General features: G+C 41.4%; 1 protein-coding gene across 1 annotated transcript in view; it reads left to right on the forward strand.

Annotated features, from left to right (window-relative positions):
• Nucleotides 1-21,137, forward strand: part of clstn2a (calsyntenin 2a) — a 101,060-nt gene extending 79,923 nt beyond the window's left edge. Inside the window, exons 7-18 of the mRNA XM_068340571.1 lie at nt 1,252-1,437; nt 1,811-2,068; nt 2,793-2,914; nt 11,391-11,553; nt 15,579-15,745; nt 15,828-15,976; nt 17,689-17,894; nt 17,986-18,153; nt 18,244-18,389; nt 18,484-18,604; nt 18,698-18,888; nt 19,012-21,137. Coding sequence (XP_068196672.1) covers nt 1,252-1,437; nt 1,811-2,068; nt 2,793-2,914; nt 11,391-11,553; nt 15,579-15,745; nt 15,828-15,976; nt 17,689-17,894; nt 17,986-18,153; nt 18,244-18,389; nt 18,484-18,604; nt 18,698-18,888; nt 19,012-19,203 — 2,069 coding nt within the window. The 3' untranslated portion in view covers nt 19,204-21,137. The remainder of the gene's footprint in view (nt 1-1,251; nt 1,438-1,810; nt 2,069-2,792; nt 2,915-11,390; nt 11,554-15,578; nt 15,746-15,827; nt 15,977-17,688; nt 17,895-17,985; nt 18,154-18,243; nt 18,390-18,483; nt 18,605-18,697; nt 18,889-19,011) is intronic.

Here is a 21,137-nt window from a genome sequence, read left to right on the forward strand (position 1 = left end):
TTTTCTCTGTCACTGTTATGTGTATTTATTGTATCTCTTGTGAGCAGATGTCACCTGAATTTCCCTTGAGATCATTAAAGTATACATCTATCTATCTATGAACTCCAACTGAGCCTCAAAAACAGCTCAATCTAAATGTCTTAGTGAGATGAGGTGACCGTATTAATACGACCACGCAGTCAGATAATAGTAGAGAGAAGGCAATCTAGATGGATAGGTGGCATAAAAGGTAAGTGGGAATTGAACTGAAAGCAATCAAATCTCCAGTTGATTCTCTTCATGACCTTATTTATCATTAGAATTTGAAGTCTGATGGCACTATTGTCAAGACCCCCCCCACACACACACACAGACACACACACCAGCATTAGCAGAAGCTGAACATCTCTCTCTCTCCACCTCACTCCTACAACATCACTGCTGGCTTCTGTCTTTGTTCAGTGTTTGTCTCAGGAGAAATGTTCTGTAGGCATGGCAAGAGCTGCCAGGCATCCACCCACACACACACACACACGCACGCACGCACGCACGCACGCACGCACGCACACACACACACACACACACACACACACACACACACGCACGCACGCACGCACGCACACACACACACACACACAGACATGCTGGTACGCTGGTTTGCAATTCAGGAATTCTTGTTCATTGAGGATTGATGTAACACCTGGATAATAATGAAAATATAAGACCTGACATCATGACTGACGGCTACAAGCAGGTCAGTGCCCCGTTCTCCACTGCCTGTCATGTTCCTGGGCCCTTTTTGTCCAAGAGGAAAGAATTCCAAATTCTGAAGTTATCGGCACTTTATGGGATTCTGCCATTCTTTTAAGACCCACATGCTCATTATGTAACCCCCTACAGGAGATCCATATGTAAAGAGTGACATGTTTAAGAAAATTGGTTCACTAAATAGATGTGTTTATTACATAAATACACATATAAGCATGTGTACATGCTTCCTGTACACATGCTTATATGTACAGGAAGAACATAAGCATGTGCTAAGACACAAATCTGTCAGTGTTAAGACACAAATCCTTTAAGGATAAAGCTTTTAAGTTATGTTCCCGATGTATTAAACAAAGACCCAAACCAGCTGTAGAATCTGTTCAGGCTGATAGAATTAAGTGTGTGTACACAAAGTGAAAGTTTACTGGTGAACCTACATGTGATGAAGATACACCCCATCATATTGTGAGTGAGTGCTGCTAAACAGATTTTCTACCCGTGAAGGCTGGAACAAGCGGGTGGACTATGAGCCAGGGACTGGAAGCAGACAGCTGTTTCCCAAGATGCATTTGGAGACGTGTGGCGGCCCCCTATCTGGCGTGAAAGCCATGGTGGAGCTGCAGACCAATCACATCGGAAAGGGCTGCGACCGAGAAACACATTCTGAGAAGTCTCTGCAGAAACTCTGCGGTAAGTAGAGAGGACGAAAAACAAACATGATTCAAGAGTGGAATTTAATGCTACTTAAGTGTCAAGGACAATTGGTCATTTTCATACTACTTTAGTTTCGTTTTTAAATGATCTTTATTTAAAATAAAGCTATTCCGGCCTTTTGTTTGTTGGCTTTGTGTAATGATCTGTTGTATAAAACATTGGACATGAAAAAAAAAAGAACACACTCTTCTTGACTAAAGCAAATCCATTTTTGAGGGAAAGTAAAACCAATTTTAAGTTGTGCTTGATTATGGTATTAAACATCTAGCTCAGATTAAAGCAAACAAGGTGGGTGGCGTCACTGTGCCGCCACACTGACTGCTCCGTCTCTTCTGCCTGGTACATCCAGGTGCAGCGTCAGGCAGCACCGACCTCCTTCCTGCCCCCGGCCCTTCCACAAACTGGACGGCATCTCTGCTGACTGACAGCGGCCGAGAGATCGACCTCATCTACAGGTTTGAGGGTCATCAGTCTGCTAATGTTCCTGATCATGTGGTGCCCCAAAACCTGACGGACCAGTTCACCGTAGCGACGTGGATGAAACACGGACCCAGTCCAGGACTCAGAGCGGAGAAGGAAACTCTGCTGTGTAACTCTGATAAAACAGGTGAGGAAACCCAGCAGTTTCACCTCTGCATTACTAACATCCATGAAACATGACATGATCGTAAGTCTGTAATCCATCTATAGGTTCTTACAATGACCCCTTGAATAATAAGTGACAAATATGATATAATACCCCACACATATTTCTTGACTTTTCATTCCTTTAAACATGAGAATGATGAAAAATATGTGACCCCATTCTGTCATAAATCAGTGCCGTCGCTTTGTAATGTTGTGATTTGCAATTTAACAAGGGTGGAACATCTTCACTTTTATTTATGGAGCCAGGGGATAAAAAATACCCACAAAAAAAGGAGAAAAGTCATTTTTGACGGCAAGCTCTGATTGTTGTAAAGTGGTGCCTCGTTTGTAAGAGAATCTACCTCCCACCTCGCACTGCATCACGACCTGACCTTTCTTATTACACAGAGAACGTAGAACTGGCCTTTCATTATCATGTCAGAAATGAACTCCATGACTACATTCACTGTTTTAGTCGAGCTAACAGCCGTGTTTTAATGCCTGGAAGGAGTTTGAGACAAACAGACTGTAGGACAGATATAAAGTATGAGCCTTATTTCATCCATTAGACAAGTAAAGGAACAGAGGCACCAAAAGAATGAATGATAAACTGTTTGTATTTGTGTCTGTGTGTCTGTCTGTTTGTTACCGTGTGTCTGTGTGTTACTCTGTGTGTTACTGTGTCTGTCATCTTCCTGTTGCAGAGATGAACCGCCACCATTACTCTCTGTATGTTCACAACTGTCGCCTGGTGTTTCTGCTCAGAAGAGATTTCACTCAAGTCGACACTTTCAGACCTGCTGAGTTCCACTGGAAACTGGAGCAGGTGAGGAGTGTGTGTCTGCATGTGTGTGTGTGTGTATGTGTGTGTGTTACCATAGTTTCAGGCTGATTTTCTATAGAGACTGAAGGGCTATCATTATTTGTGTAGTGAAGAGAGAGGCTCTCCATTGTAATTAAAAGAGGCCCTCCATCACTTTCTTCTGTTCACTGCAGGATGACACCTCTATCCTACACACATACACACAAATACACACACACAGACACATACATTGTACACAGAAGAATAGAACGAAATTGGAAAGTCTGTTTAGTTATGGATAATAGAGCACCTTACAGCAAATCTGCATTATTTGCCACACTTCTGGAGTGTTTTTGAAATAATTTCCAGTGAAGTTCACACTTTCAGTACTGCAGAATGTCATCCGATGTTGCATCAGCTGGAGAGGTGTACATAAAAAGATTTTTCTAGCTGCAGTAATTGTTGAGATATGCTTCACCACCAGAATTATCCTGCAGGTGTACTCATCAACATTTAATAGCTCCTGAATTACATTAGACACTGCAAGCAGGTATTTCATCTAAGCATAAATATAGAGAACAAAAGAATATATGCCGTGATCAACTTATGTTGTTTTTGCACAATATAAATAGGTATACAGTACAGAGTAGAGACTGTGATACTGTAGGGATTTCAGGTCAGTAGTGATTCTCATCCAATTATCTGAAAAAGATAAGCTGTTACTAAACAGAGAAAGTTACGCTGTAAGAACAAAAAATTCCCCTGGAGCCAAAAAGACTAATTATAATCCAATGAAGTTATCGTACAGGAATATTCCCACTTATTCTCCCCAAACGTTCAATAATTGATTAAGATGCAAATCCAATCTAATTATGTATCCTTGGGATATAACATACTGTACAGGCGTATTATCAGAGGTTATCAGAGTTCTGTATTTAGCTGCTGGTCGTGTCAACACGCATTAGCATTTGTTTGTCTTAGTTTGGAAAGTTTTCAGTTTTTTCTTGGCGAATAACAAACAAGGCTTACATTTGTTTAGTAATGAAGTCATGCCTTCTGTGCATTGAAACAACCCAGTGCGATTTCTCGGCGCTATCTCCACTAACTCTGAGCAAGGTGCCTGTTTGTTGTAGGTCAAAGGGAGTTTTAAAAGTGTTTCTCAGTCCAGTGTTCTCGTCTCCTGAGGTCCACATGTGACAGAAGGGCAGCAAAGCAGTCGGCTGCTCAGCTTCATCAGCAAACAACCTCAAGACAAAGTTCTATTTCAGTCTCTGCTCTTTCTTTTTTGTCTCTGATTATCTCTCTTTCTCTTTCCCCTTCTCTGTCTCACTCATTCTCTTTCTTACCCATACATTTTCTCTTGTACCTGTGTTTTCAGAAGTAGGGAAGAAACACTTTCAACACGAAGAGAAACTGATAGGGAAAAGAGAACTCATATTAAAGCAGCACAAATGGAGACAGTAAGGCTAAACCTAATGTATTACTAAAGTGCTGTTGCATTGATCTGCTTTTAGAGGGCAAGCTGGTGAAGCTGTCTCGTGTCAAGCTTCTACATACTATAGTTCTGCTTGGAGTACAGGTTTCCTGAACATTGAGAGCAGCTTTAATATCTGACCCTGCCAAACACCAGTTTTACACGCAGGTTATTTTTAAATTCAACAAATTGAAATGATTTTCATTTTTTATCTGAGTTCCTGTACATAAGACAGCATCTCTTGCAAATGGATTTCATAATTCGCAGAAGCAAATGCTTGGTTTTTTTTTAGTCCAAAAAGAAACTGTAGTTCTTTGAATGTGAAGAATTGACATCTGAAGGAAATGTGTGCGCTGGAAAAGTGAATGGTATTTACGTCAAAAGAAAAGTGTCTTTGCAAACAGCAGCAGCCGTCTACAAATAGCCTGTTTAAATCTGTTTTTAGAGGCCAGAGGCTTTAGGGGACTTCTTAACTCAAGTCAAAATGCCAGCTCCTTCGGTTCAGTTCAAATTTTTAAAATTCATAGTCGTCTTTTGCCAACAGAAACATCAAAGTTATTATTTAATAGTCAATAAATGTAATGTCAGGTGCTGCAAACGTTTTAGAAGTACACAAGAAATACCGATCAAACATTGGCAAGGCTTTTTGTCTTGCCCTGTACGTGTAAGAATGTAGTTTTTTTTAAATTAGATGCTTTGCTCCATTTCCTGTACGAGTCACTGCAGAGCGCCTCACTGAACGACACCATCTTTAACGGTTTTAGCTGCAATTTTTCCGAGCAATGAGGAGTGCAATGATTCAAAATCATGTGTTTTCATTCTTTTCATCCTACTTTCTATGATAGACACCCAATAGTTTGTCCTTTAATGAACAACCTCTCAGAGGTGGAGTGTCACAGAATTGTATTTTTGGTATTAAAGGTTTTGTTTAGTGAGTTATTTCTGTTCCTTGAACTGTTTTTGTGCCTTTTTTTAATTCACTGCGTTGTGGAAAATTGTTTCCCACTAATCGTATCCAACCCTCAACTGAAGTGAAAAGCACCCCGTTATGTTTTGGATTGTTGTTAAAGCTTCACGCTAGATTCCCTGAATACAAAAAAACTGTTGTAGGAAATAAGTGAGGGAGTAATATCTAACCTGAGTGATGCTCTGTGCCTCATTTCCACCCATTATATCCACATCCATTGTAACCGGGATGTAGACCGTGCTTTCTAGCCAGCGTTCACCCATTCACACAATCATTCACACGCTAATGGAACCACAACTGGGAGCAATGAAGAGTTCAGCATCCTGTCCAAGGACGCTTGAATATGTACACCGCAGAGGCTGGCGATCGAACTGCTAACCCTTTGATAAGTGGACAACTACTTCTTTTTTTTGTTGTTTCAAGATTTTTTTCAAGCAGCTGCTACGTGATCTCAGGGTGAATAATGAAGACAATCTCAATGTGTAGTAGAGGCCATGGAAAAAAACAGTGTGGTAAATGAAGGGAAGAAGAAAAGGTGACTATGGGTGTCAGAGCTGCTTCAGCACTGTCCTTGTTCTCCCACCACTTAGAAAGGACACTCAATGGCTTCCGTGGAAACTCCATTTAGCTTTATTGATTTTGCAATTTTCAGCCCAAGAGAGGAGGGGCAGAGAGGGATGAGAGGAAGCTGGCAAAGAGAGGATGAGAGAGAAAGAGGCTTCCATTCATCTTGTCGATCGAACACACTGAAAGAATGTCTCACACACACACACACACACACACACACACACACACACACACACACACACACACACACACACACACACACACACACACACACACACACATGCGGGTGCACCATGCCTTTTTTCCTTCCCCTTTTGGACTGCACACACATTACTCACTCTCCTTGAGTATAGATGGCCTATCAGTTCAATCGACGTGTTCAAAGGGTTTTCACTCACGGTCAAAAGGTCCTATGCAAATCAGAATTCACTCGACGAACGTCATGCAAACCAAAGGTGATAAAATGTATTAAAAATTAGGTGAGAGGGCAACAAAACACATAAAACGAGTGGATGAAGAAGTCATTTTTGTTTTGTTTGACAGCAAACAATCGTCGAATAGCTTTTAGTGAGCAAGACGTCCAGCTGACCTCAACAATGAAGGCTGATTACATTTTCAGAAACAAACTTCTGACTACAATGTAAGAATTCATAGACTAATTATGATGTGTAAATATCTATTAGGATCAAATGTTGAGTGAGAATATTTTATATATAAAGTGTTCAATGTCTTTGTGACTTTATAAAATTTTATAAAGATTGCTGTCTATTATTTCACACTAAAGGACGATGATGGGAATTTTAACTTCATCTGCTGTATTAAGCATTTTAAAGAATAAATCATCCAAAAGCTAACATCCAGCAACCATACAAACCAACACTGGTGCTCTGCTTGGACCCAGTAATCTACACCAGCTGTATGAAATCATTATGAAACTCTACTACTGTATTATCAAAAGAGAAATAATGTAGAATATAAAATACAAGTTATTCTATCGAGTGTAATAGATAGGGCCAAATGTGGCCCGCCACATCATTTTATGTGGCCCAAGACAGCAAAAAAGGACAGAGTTTTTAAAAATAAATAGGTCAAAAGCATGCTTTGACAAAAAAAAACAACAACATTTCCCTCAATGCAGTAATTGTCTCAGATAATGCTTTATCTTGTTTTTGATGTTTTCTTTATTCACATGGATAGTTTGATCCGTGATTGACATAGTTATGCGGGTTTGAAATCCTGACAAATTAAAAGTATTTATGGTATAATACAGAAACAAGCAAACATGTTTTTTCTGTGCGACTGCAATGTTTGTAACTTGAATAAGTAATAAATTCAGAGTTATTTGGCATGAAGGAGGAGTTACACTTATTTTAAATTACTTTTAGTTACATTTAGTTATATTTATAAGTTACATCTGGCCCTTTGAGGACAGCCATTATGCTGATGTGGCCCTCAGTGAAAATGAGTTTGACACCTCTGACATTTCTGGATCTAGTTTGCACTCCAGCACATTCGCTGACCAATGTTCCTCTGAAATTTTAATTTGAAGGTTTTCCTTCTGGGCATTTACTCTCTTCTGTGAAGAATGGTGTCAACAAGAATTAATTCCTTTCCTTGTCATTTTTTCCAAAGTTGAATACTGTACCTGGTTCTGGTGTGAGTCTGATTGTGTTTTCCTTTAATAAAAATTCTAAGCTGAGGGTATTTAAAAAATGTTTTCTTTCAGGACTAAATGTCAACCTTAGCTCATCCAAGAACATCCTCTATATTTGACAAATTTAGCTCTTTGAATCTTTCTAACGCCTTTTAAATACCAGAATTTACATACCCAATCTGTTCTCCCTGGTACAAAGACACGATGGATGAAATAGTGATAACTTATTTTAATGAACTCCAGTTTTACTACATTCTACCTGCAGAGAGATGAGAGTTGAGCAAACACAACAGATTGAAAGAATGGAAGTCAAGAGCAGCTGGTTGTCATGAACCCATGATAACATGATGTTAATATTTCCAATTTCACCAGTTGCACCAGAAGGAACTGCAGGTCTCCTGTTATTCAGAGTTTGATTTTTCACCATCGTGAAAAAATACCCTCATTGCTTTTCAGTGCAGCATCTGCGACTGTGTGCCTTATCTGCCTGCTATTACCATGCGTGTTGTAATACGGCTTGCTCTCTGTCCCATGTGCATTCACAGCCTGCCTTTGTTCCCGTGGAGATTAATGGGGTGGCGTTGTCGATCGTGTGTATGTGGTTGTGTTGCCCCCCGCATGTTGGGCGTAGATACCATGGGGAGTAGCCATTCAGGATGATTTAGATCATTTCGAACAGAGGCTGACTGAGAAGTGCTTTAGTTGAGTTGTTTGTGTGGCAGTAATGCGTGAATGTTGTTGGCAATAAAACAGGGCAGCTTGAGAAGGTTAAAGAGGGAACGAGTGAGATTTGTGGTTGGAGGTCAGTGAACACAAAAACAGCTCCATCATTCTGGCTCCACCGGACCCCTGATGGCAGCCGCCAGAACACCGTCCAGTACCCCACCTCTAAGCGGGAGATAGATAGATAGATGGATGGATGGATGGATGGACGGACGGATGGACGGACGGACGGACGGACTGACGGACGTACAGACAGATAGATAGATAGATAGATAGATAGATAGATAGATAGATAGATAGACTCCATAGACTAATCTAATCTATACTAATTTACAATATCTATATAGATAATATACGCATATGTATATATATATATATATATATATAATATATATATTATATATATGTTATATATTACAATATTTTATATAAATATAATATATTATATTTATATACTATATACGTATATTGTCCAATGAATGAGAATTCTTGAATTGCAAAGGCATTGACAACCATTACTGTGCAAGTGAGTGTGTTTGTGTGTGTGTGTGTGTGTGTGTGTGTGTGTGTGTGTGTGTGTGTGTGTGTGTGTGTGTGTGTGTGTGTGTGTGTGTGTGTGTGTGTGTGTGGGAGGAAGGGTACCTCATCCACTACCTGCCCTTCACAGTTAAGTTCCTTTACAAACAGTGCTACTGAAGCTTTGTTTCCTTTTATACCCTCTCAACCTCCACATATCTCCATCTCTATCCATCTATCCATTCCTCTCTTTCTCTCACTCCATTCTTTAGTTTGAGTAATAGAGGCTGACGTTGAATTCTGAACTCGAATCATCCACACAGGGATATGACGAGATTTCTAAAGACATAAGACATCCTGTGTCAGCTGACTTGAAAATGGTAGCTTCCTTATTGAGTCTTGTTGTTCACGTCTGTTTATGATTTTCAATGCCTCAGTGAGAAGCTTCTCTTTATAATAGTACTGTACTTTAGTAAAACATGTAAGGAGACCTTGATGCCATTTTTCCCTTTCAGCTTAACTTTTTTCATCGGGACATAATTTCTCTCATTTTAAATCGATAATGTTACCAAGGCTTCTTTCTTTTTCTTCTCTTTCCTTTATTGTTTCTTTCATTTACCATCTGTCATTCAAACGACCACACAGACACATAATAGGCCGGCATCAATAATGCAGTGCCACAACAGTGGCAGAGGAGAGGAGAGGAATGTGAATAGGAACAAAAGGAGATGAAAAGGGAGAGAGGAGCAGGTTAGAATGGTGTGATGAGATGGAGGTGGGGACAGCAGGAGAGAGAAGGATTGAATTAGTTCAGATGAGGAAAGGAGAGATGGATGGGATCCACATCAAATGAAAATAGGATAAGTTTGCCGAAGGGCAGAGCTTCAGCATTCCTGAAATGATCTTCTGTGTCAAATTTTCAGAAAGTGATAAATCAATATTTTTAATAAGAACAAGAGCAACAAACTGTCATCAGCATACAAGTACACACCCCATTCACCATCAGTATTACACCATCAGCATCAGAATAAATATGTGGTTCTGATGCCAAACTTTTCAAAATAAAACCTTTTCTAGGACTTTAAAACATCCAACATATTTAACTTTCTGCATTCCACTCCAATATCTCCATCTTTTGACTCAGGTTTAAGATATAATAGTTTCCTATAAATACAAAGTGGCATCATTAAAACATTACTATTGCATGGTGAGGTGAATCTTTAGGAATAATGAAGTATCTGAATATACTGCTTATGCAGTCCTTGGTCACTGAGGACTGAATTCATTCAAAATATCTGAAAAGTGTTCCTCTATCATGTGAGGGCACGCTCCCCACATTTTGTCTAAGTCTCATTTTAAAATAGTCAGACCATGGAGCATTGAGCACTGAGTGGGGCTTTGTTTAATCTTTTCAGCATTGTCCAAAACAATGTTGTGAGGAGGATGGAACAAGCTGCAGTCGGTTCTGTTTGGCTGCACATCTTCACAATGTCACCATTTTTTCTTGCATCGTTTCAAAATAGGCTTTTTTTTCCAGAAATATATAGTATTTTCCACACTATAAGGCACACCGGATTACAGTATAAGACGCACCTTCAGCGAATGGCCTAAAAAAATAAAATTAAATTTAAGAGAAAAAAAAAAAAAATAATAATAACGATAATTCATAAATAAGGCAAACTGGATTATAAGGCACACTCTCGGTTTATGAGAAAATTAAGGGCTTTACGGTGTGCCTTATAGTGCGGAAAATACTGTATTCAAATTGCATGTGGAGTTTGGGAGTGGCAGAGCCACGTCTGTATATTAAATTGCGTTTGTGTTTGCATGTGTCTGCCCTGGTTTCTCTTGAGTTCTGCTGTGTTTCTCTGGTTCTGTTTGTCGTAAGCAGGCCTGTAACTGGGTTAGAGCTCAGTGTTTCATTGCTCAGATGTTGCAGAGGAGAAATACCCTCAAGCGTCCACTGACTAATGCACCTCCAGATAAGTGTTGTGGATACGTTCCTCAGTAGGAGCTGATGGTATTTACTGATAATGTATGTTTGTGGGTTTGAATCCATCAGCAAGAACAAAATAGCCTTTATTTGTATAAATACAAGTGGGATGGGGTTGTGAGCAAACAGGATGTGACCTTATGAGTTCTCAGAAAAGAATCCCAGATACTGGCGTCCTCCATAACCGTGCTTGTCGCTTATCCTGTGAGTTTAATGAACAGCTCATTATGCGGAAACCTCATTAGCTTGCCAACGACAGGGAGCAAATGATGCGGGCACGAGGAGAGGAATTTGTTGAGATGCTCTCACTGAAGGTAGAAAGGCAGGCAGCGTTCAGGGACGCGCCTCCAGTGGCGGCTGCGTGAGTGGAGTAAACATCATCGTTTTCATAACAGCTTCCCTGTAAACATGAACCTCAACGGGGTAAAATGCTAATCTAAGCGCTCCCAAAAATTAGATGTAGCTGCTGGAGTAATGTGTTTTTAAAGCGGTTCTGTTTTTGTGTCTAACCAAACCAAAAATAAAAAGTTCTCATTTAAAATGTATAATCAGTGGACAATTTGCACTAAGTACTGCAGTTTAATAACATTTCTGTCCCCTTCACAGATCTGTGATAAGGAGTGGCACTACTATGTGATTAATGTGGAGTTTCCTGCTGTGACACTCTTTGTGGACGGCGTCACGTATGAACCCTACCTGGTAACAGATGACTGGCCGATCCACACCTCCAAGATTGATACACAGCTGACTGTGGGCGCCTGTTGGCAAGGTCAGTGTGCACGTCTGAACATTTTTTGTGCAAAGGAAAATCAGCTTGAGGGCCTATATCTATAAATATCTTATATCTGATTTACAGTTCATCAAATGCAGAAAATTGCCTTTATCTGTCCTTTAATTAAAATTTTTTGTTTGTCCATTAAAAAAGTTGATTTTAGACTTGAAAAGGACTCAGCTGTTATAATATTGTGTTGCTGACATTATTTACAGCTGTACTATAATCTGACAGTAGGTCTACATGTAGCACTGTTTTCAGCCTGAGGGCAGGTATTTATTCACTTCACATGAAATGAAAAAACCCCCCAAACATTTATATGGCTATTTCTACCAAAAGGAATCATATCTGTACGGAAGAAATCGTCTTTGTCACCTCATTTTGTTGTGTTATGTAACTGGTTTATCACTGCATTGTGATGGTTACCATGTTCTGGTAGTGGAAATGCTCCCTGTGAAACCAGATAAACACAACGCAAAAAAAAAGAAAAAGATTTAAAACAAGGGAACGCTTCTCTGTGCCAAATTGTTGTGATGGATGCGGAAAGACACCTTTCTTGAATTGCAAAGGCATTGACAACCATTACTGTGCGAGTGTGTGTGTATGTATGTTTGAGTTTATATAAATATACAAATACATATATTAATGTAAATTTACTTTAGATACATTAAACACTCTGGAAAGTGTAAACTGTGTTCAAGTTTTCTCTTAGTATAAAACAGTTCAACTGTATTAATTGTCAGTATACGAAATTAAAAATAACACATTAAACTGTATAGGTGTACTAATTTAAGATAACAGTAAAAGAGAAGACATTAAAGCAATACAGAAACTTCAGGATGTAGAAAATAATTACTGACATGTAAACAGAGCTGAGAACAAATCACTCAATATATTCACTTTTTATTTTATAATAAGTTAATTTAAGTGTCAACTCAATTTTATTTATATAATTCCAAATTACATATCAGATTGCCTAAGAGGATTTTATTTTCTGCACAGTAAAACATGTTCTTTCCTTAGATCCTCATTTTGTGTGAAGAACGACCTCAAAGTAGGAAGGCGTTAAAAAAATGAGTAGATTGAAATGACGAAGTACATGTGCATTATAAATTAGAAGAACAATAAAATATATACTGTTTAATGTTTGTTCTTATTATGTGAATGGAAGGAAACTAGGAAAGGACAGGAAATATACAGGAAGTAGTCAAAATGATGACAGTGAGAAGTCTGACTGTTAAGATAAATAAAGAGATTAAGATTCGTGCCCCTGGGCTGCCAGCGCTTCAAGAGGCACCAGCTGAGTGGGCATCAAACTGGAAACTCCAGTAGCCCGGAATGAGAGTGAATAGTGATTACACTGGGATGAATGGTAACCACGCTGCTGCCATGTTTATGACTTGGATAATTATACAGAAGTGCTTTACAGTCAGGCAGAATGAGACGGCAGCGATCCGTTCTGCATCTTGTCTAAATCACACTAAGTCTTGCCAGCGCCTTTCCAGCGCCTTTCCAAGCCTTGCTATGGTTTTGTTTGCATTTCTTTTCATTCTGTGTCTGACTGCAATTTTCTTTATGTCATCATTATTTTCATCCGTGCTTCATACGGCCGTCTCTTCTCGCCTCTTTCCGTAAGAGAAAGCCCTGAAGGAAGGATTAGCTAGCCTGAATGGAGGACAACATTGCCATCTATTACATCCCAATGAAGCCGCTTTAAGCTTCACTAAGCTGCAACTGATAACTTTGCAGGCCATTAGCGAGCAAGATTGCCTTTCAGCCTCTCATTCCTCCGTTCCCTTTTCCCCATAATCAACAAAATAATGATGAGACATGTGGAATGAAGGTGTTAAGACTGTACTCTCAATTCCATGAAAGCGAACCGATAGAAGCGAGTCGTCATCAGATGAGGTTAACAAGAGAACGGTTTAGCTGTTGTTGGTGTGTAACAGGTTGTGTGCGGCCATATTTGGGCTCATATTTGGCGGCAGTGGCTCAGTGGTAAAGTGGGCGGTAGAGCGGGTCGTCCTACGATTCAAGATCGGCGGTTCGATTCCCGCTCCCGCCCAAAAATTACCCGGAGGCGAGCTGACAGTGGGAGGTGTCAACTCACCTCCGTAGCACTGCCGAAGCACCCTTGAGCAAGGTGCCGTCCCATTTACAAATTGCTCATTTGAGGAGCACCAAGAAGGAGCTGCCTGCCACTCTACCTCCCTTGCATGCTGACAAACCCCCTTGTGTGTGGTTGTGTGTATTACAGGGGTCTGTACGCACTAATATGCATGCGTGTGATTGATTGATTGATTGACTAACAAAAAACTAGAGTGTGCGTTCTTAATTTCCCTTTGGGGGTTATAACAGTGTATTAAATTAAATGTTTGTGTTAAAATTTGGATGAGAAATGATTGTTTCCATCACATTTCAGGTTTTTTAATGTCAAAACAACCTTTACAGCGCTAATACACAAATAAGTCACCACCAAAGTTAGTTGCAGTTACCGGTAGTTGTTTTCTTATTTAAATGTAAGCACAAGTCAGATATATATTTCTCTATATTTACTCCTTGTTATACATGCCAAATGGGGTTTATGTAGAAAAACTCACAGATGGAATTCACTGACATGTCATGCTCTAGATGTGGCTCATAATTGGTTTCTTCAAGTTGATTTTTCTTCATATTTTCAGATTCTACTGGTGTCAGGTCATGTGACTCCCTTCACCACTCTTTGCAGAATGAGGGGCATCTGGACTCAAATGTTGTAGTTAGTACACCATTAGCACACAGAAAAATGAGAGCGTTTAATATGCCAACGCGCCGCCGCCAACATGAGCGCAATCTGTTTTCACGTGGAAAGTAATCCACTCATTTTCCTCCTCATTTTCGAAGCGGGGCGCACACAGGTGTAAAGAATGATGTTTCTTCTGATTAGTAAGAAGAATACAACATCCAAATGCAGAAAAAGTGGTTGCAGCTCAGGAGGTAGGAGCTGCAACCACGTAGAAAGAAGGAAGTGGAAGCTTGTGGCCTGAAGGAAACCACAAAAGAACAACCACAATGAACATGTTTCATTTAAATCAGGCTGTGAACACAAACTCACAAATGATGGTGGCTCTTCGTGCTGCGTTCTATCGGCTCTGCTGTGCAGCATCGATACCTCCTCCTCTTCTTCCACTATCCTTTCATTCATTTCTCTCCTTTGTGAATCAATTAAAATGTGCACACTTCCTGGAGCAGGCAGGAAGTGTTTAACAAATGACTCACTGGGACGTTACCTTGATGAAGATCTTTCAGCAGCACATTAGTAACAGAGATAATTAACCACCAGTTCTATATTTGGAGTGAACAGGAGTTATAGGAGTTAAAGTATAATCCAATTTATGACATATTTGTGTTTGCTGTTGACTGGAGTTTTCTGGTAGACATACATTCCGCGCTGTTCTTATGTCACCTCAAGAAGGCTTGAACTGAATGCCACCCTGAAACTCTGCAGACTTTCACATCATTTGTGTTTTTGAGTGTGTTCTGTTTAATTTAAGGTGAAGGATTTACCTCATGAGAGGAGCAGGAATTTGAATTAGAAAGCTCTTAAAAAGTGACCTCAGGATGTTCATCGTGCAAGATTGTTTCTGCATTCTGCTTCCAGCAGAATATTTACTCAGGACTGACTGATGTGATTATCAACACTCCATGCTGGCCAATTCTTTTCTTTCATGTTCCTTATTCTTTGTCATCTTGTTTTCCAGAATTGTTTTTACTTTTATTCTCATCCTAAACTGCATTAATGAAACACAGCTCAGTGTGTGTTTTTTGTCAAGTTGAATCAAGTTATTTCCAACAACTTGTGTGTGTGTGTTCCCTTGGAAACACAAAAGGTTCATTTTGTTGCCTCTTTTACCCTGAAAAAACATGTTTGGACCCAGGAGCTGTGTCGTTAGCCAAAACATTTACTCAAGATTAAGGAAAATCCAAACTAGGAAGGCTGATGAGACCAACATCTGATGGAAGAACTTGCTCTTGTCTCTTAGGCGGTGAAGTTGCCACTCCAAGGTTCACCCAATATTTCCACGGCAGTCTGTCGGGTCTGACAATCCGACCCGGCCGCATTGAAACCCAGAAGGTCATCTCCTGTTTGCAGGCCTGCAAAGAAGGCCTTGACATCAACTCCCTAGAGAGCCTTGCTCGGGATGTTAAGGTAGATGCTGCTTCTTAAGATTCAGCACTGAACCTGAATGTATACCTGGATCTGGATCTTGTTCTTGTTCTTGTGCACCCAGTTCCACTTTAACCCTGCCCAGTCTGTGCTGGTAGTAGAAGGAGAAGACGTGGAAAGCATCAACATCGCCATGACCAAAGTCTCCTACATCAATTCTCGTCAGTTCCCCACTCCAGGACTTCGGCGACTACGCGTCTCCACCTCAGTACAGTAAGTGGGTGTTCTTGCGTGTGTGTGTGTGTGTGTGTGTGTGTGTGTGTGTGTGTGTGTGTGTGTGTGTGTGTGTGTGTGTGTGTGTGTTGGCAGTGGTGCAGGTATGTGGTCTGAGGCAGGTACCCAGTTGTTAAACGCAGACTGAGGCTATGACAGCCGCTGGAACACTAACGCGTAATGATGCATTCAGAAGAAGTCGGTGGACCCGTAGATGCCAACAGAAGCTGCTGAGCGCCAGAGGATCTGTGCTTAAAACACAACGGGGGGGGGCTCAGTCAGATGTGTCTGTGTGCCTTAGTCTTTGTCTCCGATCAGCGAACAGACGGCTGGTCATTAAGGACGTTAAGCCTTCTGGTGAAAGGAGAGACCGTCTGCCAGCATCTTTTTTCCCCCTCGCTTTTGGTTTATTTCCTTTTCTCTCCTGTTTATATCTGGACGTTGTTTTATTTGAAAGGTCTTTTTCAAGTTACCCAGTGGCCATCCATGGGGGGGGCTAATAGTAACCCGTCAGCCCAACTTTTGTCTTGACTGCTGCTTTGTTAAAAAGTGGGATTACAAATTTACAAACACTTTGTTCTACAGTCGCTGTAAAGATGCTGAAATCTGCTGTGGATTAAATTTTGAATGAATTTTTGATCACAAGAACCGATGATCAATCACGCTACAGATCCACAGCCTTTATCATCTCTAACAGCTCAGAGTGTCATTGAGATAGCATTTAAAGGTGTTAATAATCTGTGTGTTGATGTTAAGATATGATATCCCATAATGATGACAAGCACATGGTAATGAGAACAGATTTGAATCCAGGTGATGTTTTAAACTGTGTTGTTGAGGGTGTGCTGAGGTGTTTTTTTTCTAGGTGTAGCTGGTTATGCCAGTCTTGCATAAATGTGATAATAACCTCCACAGTCAACCTAATTAGATAAACGCTGACACAGCAGCCGACGTCCAGCCTGAACACAAACATCGTCTGAGCTCTGCAGACAATCTGCTGCACACTTCATGCATTTCATTAACTCAAAGAGTAAATTTAAGCTTCCCAAGCAAATGAAACTTTTCTCGTCACGTCTAACTTTCATACTCTCTCCTATCACTGATAATAACTGGACTTCTGTGACCACTTTAATACAAAAACTACTCATCGATCAATGGTGGCAGCTGTCACAACCCTGATGATGTCATATTTTTGATATTTGATGCGGATCTGAAGATGTTCTTGGAGGAATTCCTCTTCTGAAGAACAATCCGTCAATACAAGACGATGGATCCGATCAATTTTATCAATGAAAGTGAGACACGTTTTGACAGAAAATGAAAATGTGAAGAACTCAGACTACTTGTTTGGAATTCTTTCTCATAAACGGATGATTTAATGATCGTAGCATGAAGCACAGAAGGGTCTCATTAGCTGAGCCTTCATTCATTCTTCCATTAGAGTTTATCAGCAGCCTGTTGTCCATAAAACAAGAAGTAATCAATCATCAAGCCTGACAGGAAAGTCGAATCAAAACAGACTTGAACGGTTTCCTCCGTTTGGGTTAGGTTCTGTGTTCTGCTTTATATTATTGTGTTTGGTTCATTCTAAACAACATGTGGACCTAAATCTGATACCACAACAATGAACTGTTTTATTATAATTAAGCCATCATGATGAAACTACTTTGACAGATCAGCCCTCCCCTCACCCCACGCCTGTATCTGCTCAGGTGTTTCGGGGAGGACACGTGTCTCTCTATCCCAGACATCCGGGCTGTGGTGATGGTCCTGTCGCCCAGCGAACCCAGAATCACAGTCGTAGGCTCCAATCGACTCATCAGGCCTGCCGGCGACCTGCGGGGCCCACTGGGCGTGGCCCCCTTCAAAGATCTCCGCATCACCAGCACAGTGATGAAGGCAGACGTCCCGGGCGGACGTGAGTGACGCTGTCCTTCCAGCTTTTGCGGGCGAAGCTTCAGTTGATTTGACTTCCTGTTTCTACGCTTAACTTCCTGTCGTGTCGGCAGCCCACTGGCCAGGTGTGACGGAGGCGATGCACAACCTGGACTACTGCGACGTGCTGGTCATTGGGGAGGAGCTGAATCCTGACAGAGAGAGTCTGGACATCCGTCACGGCGCCCTGCTGGGGAAACACCTGGACGCCACCAACTCCACATCTGGAATATCGATTTATGGTAGATGCTCGAGTGTCAGACCGGAGGGGGCATGAGCGGACCTTCACACAGCCTTCATAACTAACCTGTGTGTGTCTGCTGTGTGACCAGGTGTGGACTCCATGGCCAACTACGAGCAGGCTTTGAGACAGGTGCACTACAGGAACTGGAGGCCTGCCGCCCTGAGCGAGAGGAAGTTCAGACTCACCTGCTCTGAACTGAACGGACGTTACACCAGCAACGAGTTCAACGTGGAGGTGATGTCTCAAACAGTTTCTGTCCGCCGCCAATAAAATCTAAACGTTCCTATTATGGTATCTCAGAGGATCACGGCTTGACTTTCCCCCGTAGGTCAGTGTTCTCCACCGCTCAGCCCCGGTAGAACACGTCAACCATGTGGCCGCCCAGCCTCAGTACATGCGACCCGTCCACCACCCTCTAATGGTGCACACGCTCAACTCACACATGCCAGGTAAAGGAATTGCTGTGTCTTGACATTGTCATCTTAAAAACTTCACACCAAGTGCCAGAGGTCGTTTTATCGGTTCTCTTCTTGTTCATGCAGGAGGTGCACCTCCAGCCGCCACCGTGGTCATCGTGGTTTGCATCGCGGCGCTGGTGGTGATCGTGGTGATCGGCGTGTACAGGATCCATGCCACACACCAGGAGGGCTCCAGAGAAGATGAGGACGGGGCCAAAGACCCCGAGGAAGACTGGGACAACTCTGCCCTCACCATCACCGTCAACCCCATGGAGGTTCGTTTTTGGACTTCATGGTGTTTTAGGGGTTCGGTGCAGGAAGGGGATGGGATAGGAGATGATGTGACTCAGTGTCAGAGATCTGTGGCGACCTTCACTAAATCACCTTTTGTTTTCTAGAACATCGAACGAGCCCAGGCACTTCGTGAAGAGCTGAAAGAAGCGCTACATGAAGATGAAGAAGAAGAAGAGGAGGATGAAGAGCAGGTTCCAAGTACTGAGTCAGACAACAGCGATGAAGCCGAAGAGGAGGAGGAAGAACAGAAGAAGAAGAGGAGACTAGTGTGGGACAGTTCCTCCATGATGTACTAATCGCACATTGAGAAGCCACACACACATACGCACACGCACACGCGCTCACGCACACACACGCACACACTCACACACACACACACACACACACACACACACACACACACACACACACACACACACACACACACACACACATATATCACCCTTCACGCAGATATATCACACGCGTTTGATCTCAATCTGTTGCGTTTTAGAAGTTTGAGCTGATTTTTATTCAAACATCTCCCTCTGCTGGACGAAGTTATAACTGCAGGTTCATCTGCTCGCCCCCAGTGCTGCAAAAACAAGTTAATATTAACATGAATATCAGTGAAGAAGAAAAATTGAGACAGTTTTAAAATGAGCACATTCCTCTCATTATGTGGATAAAATCCAATTCTGCAACAAACAGGAGTTTGTTGTCCACGTTTCATGTTTGCAGGTCCATGTGTCCTCAGTTGTGTTGTTTATTTTCTAACAGCTTGCAATATGAGGGATAATTAACAGATATATTCATGTAGATGATACAGATTTGTTTCCATTTTACAATAGTAGCTATGCCATTGCTGTCCTGTCACTCATCACACACCTTTACCACCAGACCAGGCACTGCTCCGTCAAAGCCGGAGTCTGGTCTGGATTCCTGTGGACTAATGTAGCCTCTCCAGTGATCGTCCCTCCATCTGTGGATCACATGATGCACCCGTGTCACCATTTGTTTTCATCTGATAGTTAAAGGATGTCTTCTATGCAATAATGGACTCATGGGAGACAGATTGGATAACAGATTGGATCATGCTCCAAACGCACTGGGTCCGGTATTTCCCAACATGCACCAGTCAGATTTTCACTAGGGTTTATATTGAGCTAACCTAGCTTGCCTTTTTGGAAAGCTATCTGGTTTCTGAGTAAAATTTCAGTTCGGGGTCATTTTAGACTTCTCAAACAAAAACTGGTGTCAAACTGTTTGCTTCCCCCAGCAGTGAAAGTTCTACCAACGAGTCTTGAGCCAACGGAGAATAGTTTGAGCCCTGGGACCCCACTCCTCCTTGCTGTTTGTTCTAAAATAAGTTGTACGCTGCAGATTTATTAGCTAACAATAATCATTTATCACTTGTTGTTTCTGGTTAGCGAGTGACAGATTGTTAGCATGACTTCAAGCCCAGCTAGTTTGCAGGTGAGGAGGGCGAACGTTTCACACGTGTTGATCTTGTAGTTCAAAGTTGTTTTTAGACTAACCTGGACGTAAAGTTCAGGTGTATGTGAGACGGTCGGGTGAAGACCTACAGAACTGAGGAATCAGTGTGATGTGTTGTTGTTCACCGAGTCAGCACAACCCCCCCAGAACAATGAGTAGAAGGAAACCACTGATATTAATCGTTTTGATGAAGTAGAAAGTGTAACTCCATCAAAGTGAAACTCCTTCACCTGTTCTCTCTTGTTTAGACAGCAGCGGTGACTTTTACTCCCTCTGAGCTCCTTAACCAGTTTGTCTCCTGTCCATCTCTGACCTTTGACCTTTAAGCACCTATTATTGTGAAGTCATCATTGTGAAACTACTGCCTTGTTTCCCTCATCCCTTTGTCATATTGTGCTTCTGAAAGATGGAGATTTTACATATGAAGTCAAACCCTGTAAAAATTATTTTATATATGTTTCTTTTTCTTTTTGTAAACAAATGTTTGGGATTTCTCCCCTTTAGTGGTCCTCCCACTGCTTCCTGTATATTGACCAGTAAAGACCTGTTTTAGATGCTACAGTTTTCCTTCTGGTTTTTTCTGACACTCTTGAATCATTTAGTTGTCACTGTAGATTTACAGTATATCAGACTCGTAAACATGAAACAAAACCATGATCTGCAGAAAAAATATCATTTATGAGTCGGCTGGGGGGGATTGTGGGCCTGGAGCTTCGTCTGAGTCAAGGAGACACATTAAATTAATGAGTTCAGT

The sequence above is a fragment of the Antennarius striatus genome, chromosome 18, assembly GCF_040054535.1.
Source record: "Antennarius striatus isolate MH-2024 chromosome 18, ASM4005453v1, whole genome shotgun sequence".
In the NCBI taxonomy this organism is placed as follows: domain Eukaryota; kingdom Metazoa; phylum Chordata; class Actinopteri; order Lophiiformes; family Antennariidae; genus Antennarius; species Antennarius striatus.